Source organism: Centruroides sculpturatus, unplaced genomic scaffold (genome assembly GCF_000671375.1).
Source record: "Centruroides sculpturatus isolate CEXI.00-Female unplaced genomic scaffold, Cexi_2.0 scaffold376, whole genome shotgun sequence".
NCBI lineage: Eukaryota > Metazoa > Arthropoda > Arachnida > Scorpiones > Buthidae > Centruroides > Centruroides sculpturatus.
Window position 1 is genome coordinate 623,908 of NW_019384863.1, and position 17,544 is coordinate 641,451.

At 28.6% G+C, this 17,544-nt stretch overlaps 1 protein-coding gene across 1 annotated transcript; it reads right to left on the reverse strand.

The window, feature by feature from the left end:
• Nucleotides 1-565: 565 nt before the first annotated feature.
• LOC111630709 lies at nucleotides 566-10,764 on the reverse strand. Its single transcript, XM_023374853.1, has 4 exons — nucleotides 10,632-10,764; nucleotides 9,399-9,486; nucleotides 7,270-7,322; nucleotides 566-5,894 (listed from the first exon to the last, which is right to left on the reverse strand). The coding sequence occupies exons 2-4, from the start codon at nucleotides 9,442-9,444 to the stop codon at nucleotides 780-782; spliced, it is 5,214 nt and encodes a 1,737-aa protein (XP_023230621.1). The 5' UTR covers nucleotides 9,445-9,486; nucleotides 10,632-10,764; the 3' UTR covers nucleotides 566-779.
• Nucleotides 10,765-17,544: the final 6,780 nt, after the last annotated feature.

Below are 17,544 nucleotides of genomic sequence, written 5' to 3' on the forward strand. Positions count from 1 at the left end.
AAATTTTTTTCTGTTTTTTTTTTCTATTAAATTTTCTTACCAACGTAATTTATTTTACTTTTCCCATTTAATTTACCAGGAAAATTTATTTTTGACTTTTAATTAAAACCTAATTAGAATTTTTCTTTTTTTTATTCGATATTCTCTCGCTTGAATTAACAGTAAATGGTTTTTCAAGAAAATTTAGATTTCAATTTGCTAACAAAACAATGTTTTAAAATGCAATTCTTATGCAATTCATTAAAATGCAATTTAATTTAATTTTTACAGAAACTTGTTCAACACGTTAATTTTATTACCTTGTATTTAAAGTAGAAATAAAATTTTATTTAAAATACATTATACTAAATTTGAATTTAATTGCAAATATGGAGTTCTATTTATAAATTTTTAATTTAAATTTTCACTATAAAAACTAATTATTATTATTATTATCTGTTAGTAAATATTTAACTTATTAATAACAATTATTTGTATAAAGATTTGTGTATTTTCAGAGATAATTCAAAATAAAATATAAATATATTAATTTATTAAAATATACTTTTTATATTAAAACAATACAAAAATTAAAATAAATTTTATTTTAAAACAAACACTCTACATAAAAAAGTGTTTTGCACGACTATCTCAGGTCATATCGACCAATGGTTCGCTTTAAAAATTGGATTATCTATATTAATTTAATAGGAAAAACATCACTGTGAAGCTTTAAAAAAATTGGTTAAGTAATGCTTTCAAGCGTAGATTTATTAAAATATTCTTTTAAATAGAATAATTTAAGAAAGATCAGAAGTTGGTCGACCGAATGTGAAAAGTCTTGGTTTCGTTTTTAAGCGGTTTATAACGTTTTCGTTTCGCAAAGAACCACCGTGGCGTGATGTGTACACTCGTTTTTTTGGAATTTCAGTCGGATTTTCGGAAACTTCTTGTTGAGTTGTACTTGTCACAATTGCTTCTGTAATTGTTGTGCTTGGAGTAATTAATGGAGTTGTTAATAATTCCGTCGTTGTCGTTGTCGATTCTGTAGAAAATTCTGTTGTTTCTTGATAACCTCTTCTGGGATGGTGCACTCTAAGTCGCCTTCTAATTGGTTTTATTCTTTTGCGGTTTTTGTTTTCTTGGTTATTTGGTACGAATCGCGAATTTGAACGAGAATCTTCTCTCAAAATTGGTGGCCTAACGGGCAATTGTTGGTCTTCCGCGTAACGCTGAACGTTGGTGTAAATGAAGGGATCGCTTTGCTGAGTTGGATTTTCAGAGATGATGATGGGTATGGAAGAGGTTGTAATTATAGGTTTGTTAGTTGTTTTAAAACGGTGACTCGCTCTTCTAGGCTGAGGAGGTCGTTCAATGCTTTGTACATTTTGACGAGAAACTCTATCTCGACTTTCTTGTAATATAGCCACAGATCGGTCACTCGCTGCTGATTGGTGAACTCTTTTTCTTCTAGATACATTTGAAGCGCTTGGATTACGTTCGTTTGACTCGCTGTTTCTTTTCTGTGTTGATGAAGGTGGACGACGCAATCGTGTTCCAAATGGTACGCTTCCTCGGAAAGGATTTACATCATCGTCATCAGATTCTTTCGAATTTGACGGAGGTGTTTTAGGAGGTGGTGCAGTGGGTTTTGGTTTAGCAGAAGTTCTGACTGGTGAAGGTTGGTGTCTCTCTGGTGGCGGCTGCTGTCTGACTGGTGGCGGTTGATGTCTCTCTGGTGGTGACTGCTGTCTGACTGGAGGAGGCTGATGTCTCTCTGGTGGTGGCTGATGTCTGACTGGAGGAGGCTGATGTCTCTCTGGTGGTGGTTGATGTCTGACTGTTGGAGGTTGGTGTCTAACTGGTGGTTGTTGCTGCCGAACCGGAGGTATTGTAGGTTCAGGTCTAAATCTAGATGCAGATCGATCTGGAGCTGGTCGAGGTCTGGAAGAAGTTCGTAAAGGCGTTACAAGTTCTTGTTGATTTTTCGGTTCTGTTGGAACTTTTTGTCTACGACGATAAGGTCTTTTCGATGCTCTTGTAACTGGGATTTCCGGAATTTGAGTAGTAGGTTCGGGAGTTGTTAAAGAGTTGTCTTGTTGTGTGATATACCTTTCTGTGGTATCATCTGTTGATGGCGATTCAGTTGTTGTTATTGCTGAAGGTTCAAAAGGATATCTGATTGGAGGATTAAAAAAGTCTTCTCCATAAATTGGAGGAACACGGTTATTTCTAACGTATGGGGGTGGCGTAACGAATAAAGATAAAACTGGCGGTGTTGTATATCTATTTCTTTGTAAATATGATGGAGGAGTTACGTGATATTGTACTCCCGATTGATCATTCCCTCTTTCACGATTTTGGTTTACATTATTATTAGAATATTCTTGATTTTCGGGTCGATTTTCAGAATTGGTATTCCTATGTTCTTCGTTTTCTGGGGAAGCAGTGGAATGATCCTTATTATTTGGTCGATTTGTTGTATCATATAAAGGTGTAACGCCTAATTCTCCATAAGGATCAAAATACACTCCTAAATCGGGAATCTGATAATTATCCCCTTGTGTTCTAAGATATGGAAAATCTACATTTTGAGGATTTCTTTCCGAACTATTTCCACCTTGATTATATGGAAAATCCGGATTAAAAAATGGAAATTCATGAAGTTCTGGCAATTTCTGATTATCGGGAGAATTATAAGAATCTTCCGGCCTCTTTATATCGTCTCTTTGTTCATCAGAATGATTTATGGATTGTGACGGAGGTGAAGAGTTATCATTTACGTCACTCGACGGTTTATCTTCGAATTCTGTTGATTCTAAACTTGATGGGTAATCGTTACTTCTGTTTTCATTACCAGCAGAGTAATAATAATCGTTTGGAGGAGGGATGGGAGGCAATTCATGTGGGCGATAATAATGGTTTGGAGAGAGATTATAAGATGGCTCGGAATAAATAGGCGCTCTATTATGAAAGGGTCTGTTTTGAGGAACATCAGCATTTGCATATGAATAGGCAGAAGGGGGATAAACATGATATGGAGAAACATTATTTCTGAAATCATTCTGATTACGAGACGAGCTTGCACTTGCAACAGGAACAGTGTTACTAATAAAATTTCGGAAATTATTCAATTCATTTCGGGATGTAGATTCTAGAGGTGAATATAACTTATTCAGTAACTGTTGAAACTGTTGACTAAGCGGTAATCTTGATGCAACCTGCCGTTTCTGACGTCTAGTAACTATTTTATATTTTTTAGTTTGAGGATTTTTTGGTTCAGTATGATGATGTGGATTATCTTGTTGTCTCTGTTCATTACCATGAGTAGTTTCGTCATGTTGAGCCTTTCGATTATATGTTGGAGTACTTTCATAACTTTCTTTTGGTTGATCTTTAACGTGCTTTGTAAATTTTTCTTGATACAAAGTACGTGATTGTTCGGGAATACTTCTGAATTTAAACCGGTCAATATAAGTCTGCTGCTGATTTGGAGCATCTCGATTTCTTCTTCGTTCTGTACTTTTACTTTGCTCGGGTGTACTATGAGGTCGGTTATATTCAGATTTTCTCTCTTGATACCTAGGCCTATTTTGATTATATTGTCGTTGCTGTGAAGTAGGATTTACTGTATATTTTTTTGCATTGGAATTAGAATTTGGAGATTCATGAGTCACATCTTTTCCGTTTTTAAGACGTTTTTCTTGATAAGAGCTTACTTTTCCTGAAGGAGTATATCTGTATTGTCCTCGAGCTTCGTTATAATAAACATATTGTGCGTTTTGCTGATCATTCGGTTTTACATTCTTGTTATTTGATGTGGGAACTTCTCTGTGATATTGATAAGCTGGTGATTCTGTAGTACGACTTCTTTGACTTTGGATATAAATTTGTCTTTGCCTAGCAGGCTTATCTACTGGTCGTTTTCTTTCTCTGTATTCTACTTCTTCATTTGGACGATATTCATTTAGATCTTTCACATACGGTTCTCGTACTTGTTCACGTTCATAAGGAACATTTTGATCATTCTGTGATTCGTCCTCCTGATCATAATCTTCGTACTCCACGGGTTGAGATCTTTGATCTGAATTATAAACGATTTCTTCTCTTACAGGTAAGTTTTCTTCTTGTCTGACTTTATAATGCACTTCATCTACAGGATGTGACTTTTGAATTCTGCTTTTATCATTATAATCACTATCGGATTCCTCTTCGTAATATTCTTTTTGTTGTTCTTGTGGTTTTCCCTTTACATAAAGTTTAATTTTTACGGGACGGCGAGTTTCTTTATTCTCGTCTTCATATTGTTCTGGTTCCTGTTCTTCTATATATACTTGAGCATTATCATCATAGTGTTTTTGATAATTCTGTTGTCTTGGAAGCTGTTCATATTCGACTTGTTGTGGTGAATCGGTACTTGCAGAAACTTTTTCGTACAATATAGTTTGAGGTGGCTGTTCCGATTTTTTCGTATATCGGTGGAAAAATGTAGTTGTTTTAACTGTTCCACCATCTGTAGGATCAGTAGTATGCTCTACAATAGGATTTTCAATTTGTACGTGAGATTTTTGTTGAATCCTTTCGGGTATTATTTGTTTTTCATTTCTTGAATCATAACTAGATTGTATTGGTTTCTTGTTATCTGAATAACGTCCATCATACCTATCGGGATTCCTGTCATCATGTGATTTGTGATAATCGTTATATTCCTGTTCTTTTTCTGGAACATGCACATACTGATCGACTTCCTTATTATTTTCATGGTCATTATATTTATCTTGTATGTAAATTGTAGGTCTACTGACATCTTCGGAATTTTGTTTGTTGTGGTGATTTCTGTACACGTATTGTGGTCGTTTTGTTTTTTGGTTCTTCTTATAAGATTTAACTGGAGTTAAATTTTGCGTGTTGTCTTTTTGTTCGTAATGATCTTGATAATTATCATCTTCGTATTCATCCTGAGATGGTTCGTGTTTAGCTGACTGGGGTGACTGATTATATTCTATATTTTGATCGTAAGTTCTTAAATTCTGAGGCTCCTCTTTTATTGTTTTTGTATTCTCTTCTTGATTATTATGAATATTTTTATTGTGTGATTCAGGTTCTTCTTTTAATGTTTCTTTTTCATCTTTGTCGTGATTTTCTTCGCTGTATTTACTGGTTGTAACCGTTTTATCTTTATTTTCAGATTCTGTATTATATTCGTCTTCATTTTGTTCGTGTTCTTCGGATTCAGAATCATGATTTTCACTCGATTCATCTTCTGTATTATCTTCATCTATGTAATAATCTGGATAATAATCGGAATATTTATATTTATGCTTATATTTATCGCGGTCTTTTGATAAAACGGGTGGTGTGTACCACTTGTAAACAGTAGGAGATGCATCATCTATTACGGGTGCTTGAGTTGTAGATAAATCTTGCTTGTTATAATATTCGGTTACAATAAATGTTTTCTTGAATTTATTTTCTCTATTCCGTGGTTGAAACGGTAATTTTATTTTACTTTCCGGTTTTTCGGATTTGGTTTCTTCAACAGGTTTTGATGGTTTATTCTGTTGTGCTTCTTCTACTCGAGGAGTTGAATTGAGATTCGCATTTTTTTCATCTTCCGTTTTCGGATATAAATTCTCATTCAACTTAAAATATTTCTCAGCCGTGTGACACAATTTCATGCCATACCTATCGTAATCACAGATCATATGTTTCTGGTTAAAACGTGATTTTGGTGGACAAACGAATGTAAAGCGTTCTCCATTGGGTTTACAATAATGGAAAACTTCACAATCAAATTGTATATCTGCGTAATATCCTTCAGTCCTTCCACCACAATCAAAAGTCACATGAGGTAGTATTTGCGTAAGTTTATCTTCTTTTTTCTCATCTTTATTATCAGTACTTTCTTGAGCAACCTGAAATTAAGAAACAATATAAAAGAAATTACCAAAATTAAAATAAGATTATAACTTGAATTTATTTTTATTCAAATTACCTTGACGTCAGAAAAGTTTTCTATAATTATAAAAATTATATTAAATAGTATTTCGACATTACTCATTTTAAGTACAAGGCACAAAGTAGCGATTGTATAAATACATATCAAGGTTAATTCAGACTAGTTTATTTTTTGTACTAAATTAAATTATATATATATAAACTTGAACTGCATTAATATAACGTTAATCAAGTTTAATTTTTTCCTGTTTATTGATACATAAAGATAAGCTTCCTAAAAATTCATAAATAATAATAATACGCGAGAAAGACGTTAATAACAACAGATTACTGATATCGGCAGAGATAGTCCTTCTTATCAGATTTTTACTTAAATCAAATACATAATTATTTTTACGAATAAATTAGAATTTTAGTGACCTATTTATTTACTTCCGTATTTTGTGTCCTTGTTATCATCTTTACAGAACTATTTCATAGAATAATGTATTCTATACAGTCTTATTTTTTGTCATAAAGGAAGACATTTAGTTAAAGTTATTTGTCCTTCGTTATAAGATAATTGTCAAATAAACAATATCATTTATACTAAACACGAACAATCACTAATAGTCCAAGAATCCAGAATTAACGAACCGAAACCTTTATCTTGATCAGTTTCTAGTCTTCAATTGTGAATGAACAATAATATAATATCTTACCTTGCTCCTTTTATTTTGTTAAATTTCAAGGTAAAAGTCTGTAGGTTTTTGTTTATAATTCCATCAAAGCGATGAGTCATAAAATCGATACTTACATAATAGGAAATTGATAAACCTTCATTAATATTGATTAATATCATTCTTTATATCTTTATTGCCATATAAATTATATAAAATTTAATATTAATTTACTACGGGAATTTAATTTTTTTTTTGTTAAATAATTATTACAGGGAAGCAGAGTGGAACGTAACTAGGATCGTTCTGGTTCGCAAGTATTTCTTAAAATCAACAAGGTCAACAAACGATGTTGACTACAAGCCTACTTTTAGTTCTTTGCCTATCATTTGACATTTATATGATATAACTCAATAGCGGAAAATGTTTATTAAAAGTATCATGGCATTTTCTTTACACATCGAAAATCGTTAAACGCATGCAATAGCGTTAAGACACGTTAAATTTTTTTGACGATTTCCTTAAGAATATAGGTTTATAGATGTTAAAAAAATATCACAAATGACACTATATATTAAGTTACTTATTATTTAAAATGTATTATACGAATAAATAAGAAAATTTATTAAGATATTTTAAATTTTTTATGCTTAAATGAATATACAATACTTACTAGATCATCTTTGTTTGCTTGTTTTGTCTGATTTTCTCCGCTAATAATGCATGCTGAAAAAGATATGATTGTATATTAATATTTTCGTAAAGGAAATCGTTTTTTATACTTTCCTTTCCAATTCTTGCCATTTAAAGTTTTATTTATCTTAATTAGATATCTTTTAATTAAAAATCTCATAGAGTTACGCTCGAGTGATTCAATGAAAATGTGTTTTCTAATTAATAATATACAAAAATTCTCTGTCCCACTTCCATTGATTAATCATAAAAACGTTTCTCTTAGACATTGGATAGCAGATACATCTTAAAAAACTTAAATAAAAATATTCATTTAAAAAGAATCGTGAGAAACAATGAATAATGGTAATTCTACTCTGAGAGCTTAGAATGAACAAGTGAATATTTATGGTATGTGACCTCATTTGATGAATAATTTTTGAATTTTCTATTCAAGATTTAAAATAGTACAAATATATATATATTTAGATTTTGAATGCCACACCTTTATACATCCATTTATATTCTTATAAACTCATTAATTCCTGGATCCATGAAATTTTAATACACAATTTCCTTACGGTAAGATAATCTTGACAGTTGAAGGAACCAGAATATCAAGTTATAATATAGTAAACGTATAATTAAGTAATAAAATTAAGTAATAAAATTAAGTAAAAGAAGAAGATAAATTATTAAATAAAATTTAAAATTTCTTATCAGATTATCCACAAGTGCTTCCAATTCTTAGAACGTAATATTGCTAGTTATAAGTCTATAAATAAATTATATAGACTACAATTTAGTTATTTTTTTTAGAAGAAAAATAGTCATTTCGTAAATGAAAAATAGTAAATCAAAAATATTAACTTCCCTAAAATCGTACGTTGCACTCTGAGTAATTTTTTAAAGAGCGAATTTTCAATATGAATCGTAATAATCAATAGCAATGACCGAAAAGAGGATAATTTAAATAAAAAGTATGAATCATTAGAAATTATAAAACAGTTTTTAAATATTCAAAAATATTTTGACTCCTGAAATATATTAAAAGCTTAACGAATGCAATGAAAGCTTTAACGAGGTCTATCACAGAAATGTGCTTCTAGATCTAGTTTATTAACCTCAAAATTTTAGAGGTACCATCAATCTGTCATACGAAATTGTCTCTCTGATGTCTAAATACAGAAATTATATTTGGTATAGGCCTAAACTATTAAAATTTAAATACATTTTTAATTTTTAAAATATTATTATATTTTATACGAATATTCTAAATTTAATTTTAAAAAAAAATTGAATTAACAAAGCTAACAAAAATATCTTCAGAATCTATTATTACAAACGTTTTTAGAATAAAGAGGTTGCTATTGTATATTTTCCCTTTTGTATAGTTTAGTCTGTAATTTTATCTGATACATTCTATTTTTAAATCAAAGAAAGTAAATTTAAAACCGTGCACAAAAATAACATTTATCAACAATTGTTTCGGAGAAGTGTGTGAATCTATAAGCTTATTTACAATTTTTTTTAACTATAATATAATTCTGTAATGATTTCAAATATTTTAAATTAATCTTGAGTAAGTGAAAAAAAGAATATACCATTTAATAAAGATGTATTAATTATAATTTTAAATGATATTTAATAAAAGAAATGATTTGTCAGGTTTCAGTTTAAAAAATAATTAATTTTTCAATTTAAAAAATCAGATTTTTATATTTCAATTTTTTATATTTTGCCTGTAACTAAGAAAAACCTTGACAGATTGACAAGGAGAACTTCCGAGTACCACAATGTGCTTGGAACACATGTCAACAACAAGCCATGCGATAGGGCGTATCCTTTTATTTAGTGAGTCCACGTAGGCAACTACTACGAAGTAATTCTAGTAAAAATTTTTATATAAATCTCTGTAACTATTTACGTTTAAAATATTGCAAAAACACGGTGTAAATTTCTTCATGTTTACGATACCGTAATCAGGAAGTACCAGTCAAACTATAGGAAGTCTAACAGCAATAAAAGTACCAATTACCTAAACAATAGTCTCCGCTTTCACTTACAATTACGATTTTTTTTTATATAAAAAATATATATAAAAGAAAGTAGAACAATTTAGCAACTTACCTGTAAATAAAATAAAAGCTGAGCCCGCAGCCCATAAAGAAGGCATCTTGAGAGAAATCCAGTCACATGCTACGATCAATAATTTTATCTGTAGGAGGAAAAATATGAATAGATATGTAAATAAATAATAAAAATGGTCAAACAGGAAATTGCTATTAAGAACCACGACTTCAGTGGTACAACGAAAATATAGACCTAATTATCCTTGGAGAAACCTAAATATTCTTGTTGATCGTGACAATCCGAGATAGAGAAGACAATGACCTACAAATTAAAATTAGAACATTGCTGATCAATTAGAGATTATACTGAAGAAGCTCGGTTTTTCATTAACATATGGTCATCAGTAATTAATGGTGAAAAATTAAGAGAAATATACACGCGAAAAAGATTTTTACTGAAGAACTAAGCTTTACAAAAGAGCCTTAATTTTTAAAACATTTTTAGATAAATTTGTGATTTTATAAAGTAAAATTCTTATAAAATATTTATAAAAATTCCTTAGGAATAAAGAGGAAATTCTTGTAATGATTAATAATATAGATAATTCTATAAAAGTCACGGTACAACAACAACGGTTGTACAGGCAGGTACAAATGAATAAACGGATGATAATTCTATAAATTGTCTTCGTTTCTTAATTATTCGGTTGAAGAAGATCTATCAATTGGATGAACTCCCAGAGAAAAAAAAACAATAAAAATAAAAAGTAAAAGAAGCACAATAATATAAATTTCAAAGTGAAATTACATAATTCAGAGTAAAAGTACAATTAATTAAATAAAATTTGCCAAAAACATGATAAATTTGATTACAAAGAGGAAATCCTGAGGAAATTAGGACAATAAATAGAGCAATGAATACAAAAGACCTAAAAAGAAAAACCGTTTTATGTTCACTGGGAAATATGATAAACTCGAAATTTTCTGTAATTGTTTTTTTCAATTGAGAAATAATATTAAAATTTTAAGATCGATTCAATTAAAAATTAATTATAATTATTTATGTACTTAAAATCACATTATTTTTAATGATAAGCCTATAAAAATGTCAACACATCGAATGCAATATACCCTAAACCGAAAAAAATGATATATTTTCTGTTATAACATTTCAGTAACAAATAGAAATTAATTTATGTATCATTACAAATGCAAAATAATTAAATTCTAACGATAAAAACTCGAAATATTAACTGACAAGACTTTTCTTTTACAGACAGTAAACTCTTACCTGTGTTAATGCGTTCGAAGAAATCTCATAATACACAAGAAACACGTGGTTACTCGGTTTTATACTTGTACGAGGCTATGCTCTACATTTTTCGTCCGGTTCACGGATCTATTGACGTCGTGGTGACGTCACAGAGGAACACGAAGGCGTCGGTTGGATCATTCAAATTGACCAATACGGTTTTCCTTATTTGATCGATTTTATTCCAGTTAAATGCCGAATTTTGTTGTTGTTCGATTAAAATTTATTTTTAAATGTCGTTTAGAATTCAGCATTTTAGAAAATTTCATTATTTAAGTAAAAATTTTTTATTTTATTTTCTAAAACTCATAAAATTTAATAAATTTCTTATATATAAATTTATACATTTTAATTTTAAACATAATTAATTAAGGGATTTAAGGAATTTTTTTCACTGCAGATTTTAGGGATTTAAGTTAAATGATAGTATCTTATAATTGAAAATAAAAATAAAAAGTTATTACTGTATTTATCTTTTTAAAATAAAAAAAATATATATATTAGATTTTATTAAAATGTATTATATTATTTCAATATAAAGTCTTAATTTTATGTTTAAAAAATTCGAGTAATTGATTTTTCTGTGAACTTGCTCAACTTTCGCTTTCGGATGTCATTGAATTTCATGCATGAAAAGGTGTATCAAGTAAAAATATTAGTGCACAATTGATCCAAATACCCGAAAGACTTATTAGGGAGCATCCTGTAAAAATCAATGGAAAGGAAAGAAGGAAATGGACGAACATCGGTGGTCATCCGATGCAACAGAATGGACATGTCTGATTTAGCACTAACCCCCATGCAATTGTTCAACTTCACTACAAAAACGGAATGATCCAAAATATTTCGTCACGCGATTAATTATTTCTAATTGGCAATTTTTATAAATGACAATATTTTCATTGTAAAAAAACATCATCAATAATTTCGAAAAAATTCTTTCTATTTTCAATTCGTGCCAATGAATCGAGAATTTTTTTCATACGAAACTTCCGATTTCTTTATATTACTTCAACCAAGTCTTTTTCTCACCCTATTTCCTAAATTTTATAAACATAGCTGATCAAGCAATTAATAAGATTCGACTGATTCGATCAGAAACTTTAGTTTACTTCAATAACTTTGCTCAGATACACTTCATATTCATAGAATAATCATTCGTTAAATTTTGTAAATGTTCAAAGCAAAAAAAACAATTTGTTTCTAATTATTGTTAGAAAAGTTTATTATTTTCAAAAAAATAAATTGTTAAATTCATTTAAGATATTAGAAAGAATCTATCAAGCCATTGAAAAACTTTTTTTATGAACAAAGTTGGAGGGATTTTTTTTCTATCATGTGAAAGTTGGTGGCATTATTTACTTTAATAATTAATGTTAGAAATGTTTTTCAGTTGGTAAAAGTTTGAAAATATTAAGTTTTAATAACATCAATTCTCCTTCATTCTACAGAATCTATCAGTTCAAATTTAACACTTCTTTCTCCGATATATTCTATATTTTTGATAGTTTTAACTCAGTAAAACGTGGGGATTTTGTTTAAAATATTCACTTAAATAGTAATAAAACTTTTAATTAAAATATTAATTAAATTATTAATTTATAAGGTATATTTTTATATTCATTCGCACGCAATTGGAACTAATTACATTGATATAACTAAAAATTAATTTGATAATATATATAAAAATTATTTAAGAACTAAAATAAGCTATTAACCACACAAAAAACTTAATCATTTTCTTATAATTAATTTATATGTAAGGGAAAAAAATATTTTATATCGTTTATCCTTAAAGATTATTCGGTAGAAATGACAAGAGAATAAAGGTAACAATTTAAGATTTTTTTTTCTTTTTTTCGGTTAAGCATCAGAGTAATAAAAATGTCCATTTACGACATTCTTCAAACTCTGTTTTTGTGAAGACATAATATCAGATGAACAAAGTTTTCTTGCATTGGACCGTATAAATGTCTATCCGTCGAACACACGGTGTTGATTCGACCTAATTAGTGAAAGGAAATTCATTTTTAGACTGCATAACATATGATTCTATATGAGGTCATCACCTTATTGAAAGGTGAAAACTTCCTTGAATCTTTTTGATACGTAATAAATTGTTAAAAGACGGAAATATCCATTTAAACTAGTCACACACAATTATCCTTTTTCTAGTATCTTGCCTTTTTTATTTGAAAGTCTATTTGTTAGATTTTTTTTTAAAAAAGAATAATGTATTTTCATTATTATTTTAATTGCAATTTAAAATTGAAATATTTCGTCACTTGCATGTTAATTGTACTTATCTTCTCGATTGTTTTTACAATTATTTTATTAGCTGTAGTTTAATTAATTTTAGCGAGTGTATTTTGAAAACTGACTTTGTTACGTAACATTTTAAACAATAAAAATGAACTACTTTATTCTCAGCAGGTATGCATTGTTTCCTTTATCCTAACAAGATATCTGTACTCGATATTGGGTGTATGCAGATAAGGAAAAATTATTATACTACAGTAAAAATACTGAATTTTTACAATTGTAGTTTTCTGCATATTGAATATTCTTGTATATGTAAATTTTCTCTGTACAAATTCAGTTTATACAACAAATTTTCATATTTTATTCAGAAAATTCGCTAAAATTTTCACAAAAAATTCCCTCGCGTTTTAATTGTTTCTTCAGTATTATAATTTCCATATTTTATTTATTTTTTAATTTAATTTTCTTACCGAATATTATTATTTTTATATATTTAAATTAAAATTACACATCAAGTACTTGAAAATATATATAATTGCCTAAATTTACTTATTATTTCAGTATTAAATAATACTGTCTGATTAAAGATTGCAAATTAAAATTCCTATCCTAAAGAAATGTTGATTTTTTTAAAAATTGGAACCGACTTAATCATAAATGATCTGTTTTTAATCTTTCATTACTGAATTCATTACATCTTAATTAGGAATTTAAATGCTTATGCAAATTAAAAAACTTTTATTACTTCATCAAAGTCTTCGTAAATTGTGAGCTAGATCGATTTACAGATGAGATTATTGATAAAATTTATAAAAATAAGTTAAAATATCACTTTAAATTTTACTTTCTAACTTGAAATATTGCAATTTAAGCAATTTTAAATTAAGATTTTATATGATATTATGATATTTTAATGAAATCTGGCCTATTTAAACTACACATTTTGCAATCATCTAATGAGCTAACCACATTAACTACGTGATTAGTTCGGTGAAAAATGTTTAATAAATAAATATATTAACGCTTTTAAATTCGTGACAGAGAAAATAAATACAGGTCATTGATTCAAAACAACAGATTTTCATTTCTTTTCTTCTCAAGATGATGTTCTTAGGTTAACGGCAAGTTCACAATAATCCTTTTATCCAAGACAATCATTATGTTGGAAACTAGAAACATAAGAGATTCTAGAACCTGTATAGTGCTCTCAGATAAGGCGATACAATTTAATAAAGATTATTAAACGAAATAAATGAGGTCAGAGTATGCATCTAACAGCCAACCTCCTGTTGTTAGCGCCTGGAGGCTGAAGTAGAGCTAAGCAATAATCTATCCTGGTCAAATTTTATACCATTCATTTAATAAAGATTGAACGTCATCAAGTTAATAATTCAAAAAACCAGATTTATGTAAACACGTATTTACATAAATACAAAGAAAGAATATAGGTCTTTATAGATGTGTAGAGTATATACTGTAGGACCGATTCGTGCTCTTAGCCTACTTAAGATAAGGAAACAANTTTGCAGTATCCCATCGAACAAACCAATCAATCCATATATGTTATACAGTAATCCATTAAGTAAGTATTAAAAGCGAAAATTTATTAAAATGTTTAGTGATTCGTATTAAATTTTAACTTGGGCACCCCTTTACATGTTTTAGTTACACTACTGTTTGTAGAAGTTGGCATACAATCTGGTCACACAAATACTTGGACGACAAATTTGAAAATAGGCCTGGCCAAGGAAGTGTGGAAACGTGACGACACATTCCTGTATGAGACAGACCATTATTTCCTAGAAAATAGCTGTTTACAGTCCATGAAAAGTAACATACGAGAGGTTTCTTGAATGTACCACTGTGCCATCAAGTCTTCATACTACTATTAAAGGTGGCCGACTGTCATAGAAGATGGCACCCTAGAGCAGAGCGCAAGTAATATGCCGCTCAACAGCAGTAAAACACTCATTAGTGGTTCTCCATTCTCTAACAATTAGATAGTCATCCGTTTCCAAACATAACAGGGATTCTCGGTTGTCTTATGATCATTTGTCCTCTTGGTCTGTTTGGGACGTATAGATCCTGCTCGCCAAACATATCTGCCTTGACAGTGTGATCAAGTATTGCGGCAATTGGATACCACTGCTCCACCAGCCAGCCCACTGCGAAGTCAGAGCGTCTTAGATGGTGGGCATTTCGGCGAGACTGTTATTCTGCTTTCCTCAAGTTCGATAATGCGGCCTTTCTCATAAATAAATTAATCTGAGGTTTAGTGGTTTATGTTTAGTTTAAATTGAGTTTACATAATTTTGAATTATAATGTATAAGTTTTCTAAATACCCGTAATTATTTTCTTAAAAAAATTATGTATTTCTTAATGTAACAATTTCTGTTGATGAACAACTATCCAATTCTGTAATGAATAAATGCAATAGAAAATTCAAATGGGTGGTGAAGGACGTCGCCGATATAGTCGGAAAAAAGGATCTTGTATCCAGGATCTGATTTGATTTCAGATCCTGGATACAAGCTGACTCCTTAACTCCCTCGGCTATCTGGCTATCGCATTTAATACATTAATTTCCTTTACCCGTACAAAATTTTAGAAAAGATTCTGGAAGAATAATATTTTCAATGATCTAATTTATCGAAAATCTAATTTTGAATCTACAGAAATTGATGTGAATTAATGTGCTAAAATTAAAATGTCCTCCTTAAGTTGTCATCGAGACTTCTATCTGCATGCTTTTTAATTAAAAAATTGATTGATTAAATTAAAGTTCGTTGTTCTGTTCTATTTTTTTCTATTATCATTATTATTATTATTATTTCCAAACAATTTCGCTTTCTAATAACAATTTAAACAATTCTAAAAATACATGTAAAGATTTAAACAAATTCACAACAATTTTTTTAAAAGTTTGAAATGTATTTTGTTTACTGTGTTATACTTTCAGTGTAAGAACGTAAAATATTGTAAGCATGTTATTAATAAAAATACATGCTTTCTAGTCTGAAACAGCTAAAAATAGTTTACAAATTATTGTTAAATCCTTAAAAACTGAGTAAGTAACAAGTCGGTTTTATGAATAAAACAAATGCTTTTTACACACCATAATCGTTTAGAAACCAAAAATAAATGAATGAAACTTGCATTTCTTTGTTTACTTTTTGTCTAATAATTAGATTACTATAAAAATCTACAATCTATACAGGAAAATGACAGTTATAAACAGGTTATTGTTTTCTACATTTGTTTTATATATGATTGCAAAACGATGTTTCACCAGATCTGATAGAAATAAATCAAGGTTTCAAGGACGTGAAACGGGTTCGAACTTTCACAAATATAATGTTCCACCCTCTTCGAAAGCCATAAAATATATGAATAAAAGAAGTAAAGATTTTTCATCACTTATCAAGAGAAACTTTAATATATACCATTTTAATATCAGAGATTTTACTTTAAAAAGAAACTTGAGATCTTCTGTGTTCGGGTCATATCAAATTGCCGATTTTCTGTATCTGCCTTGACAATACATGTTAAAGCATTTAATACTTTAAAACAATAAAAATATTAATTAATTAAAAGTATTTTATCATATAAATATATTTTTAATAAATATAAAACACCTTAAATTACAAATTTTATAAAACATATTACATAATACATTCTTATTAATTTATTTAAAATGATATTTTATGTCTTATAAGATAAATAAATAATATAAAAACTGATTGTATTAAAAAATTATGTAAGTAATTCTTAGAAAGCAAATTAATTTTTACAAACAAAATATCACTTTCATTTGAAAATTAATTGAATTTCTATATCGTTTACTTTTCACAAATAACAGAAAAGAATTTAAATGTGTCGGCTGTTAGAAGTCTTGTTTTATATACAATTTATCATCTAATTATTTTATTTTTTATGACATTGATAAATGAAAAGTTACCGGAAAAAATTGCATTACAGATCTACAAATTATTTCATTTACTCATTTTTATTCGGAAACCTGAAATCGTGTCGACTAGGAAACAGTTACTTAAGTGTTTCCCTGTTCATATTTAATTAAATAGTCCCTTTTTCTTACGATGGTAACGGAAAATACGAAAGTAATTCGAGTCTTTTTTCCCACTAATAAATATTTCCTTGAATTTTTTTCTGTTTTTTTTTTTCTATTAAATTTTCTTACCAACGTAATTTATTTTACTTTTCCCATTTAATTTACCAGGAAAATTTATTTTTGACTTTTAATTAAAACCTAATTAGAATTTTTCTTTTTTTTTTATTCGATATTCTCTCGCTTGAATTAACAGTAAATGGTTTTTCAAGAAAATTTAGATTTCAATTTGCTAACAAAACAATGTTTTAAAATGCAATTCTTATGCAATTCATTAAAATGCAATTTAATTTAATTTTTACAGAAACTTGTTCAACACGTTAATTTTATTACCTTGTATTTAAAGTAGAAATAAAATTTTATTTAAAATACATTATACTAAATTTGAATTTAATTGCAAATATGGAGTTCTATTTATAAATTTTTAATTTAAATTTTCACTATAAAAACTAATTATTATTATTATTATCTGTTAGTAAATATTTAACTTATTAATAACAATT

Bases quoted from the DNA above. Each gene is read 5' to 3' on its own strand.
- LOC111630709 (XM_023374853.1), bottom strand. From the start codon at position 9,444: ATGCCTTCTTTATGGGCTGCGGGCTCAGCTTTTATTTTATTTACAG. The intron at 7,323-9,398 runs GTAAGTTGCTAA...TATCTTTTTCAG, and splicing joins AGCTTTTATTTTATTTACAG to CATGCATTATTAGCGGAGAA. The intron at 5,895-7,269 runs GTAAGTATTGTA...TCTTAATTTCAG, and splicing joins AAGCAAACAAAGATGATCTA to GTTGCTCAAGAAAGTACTGA.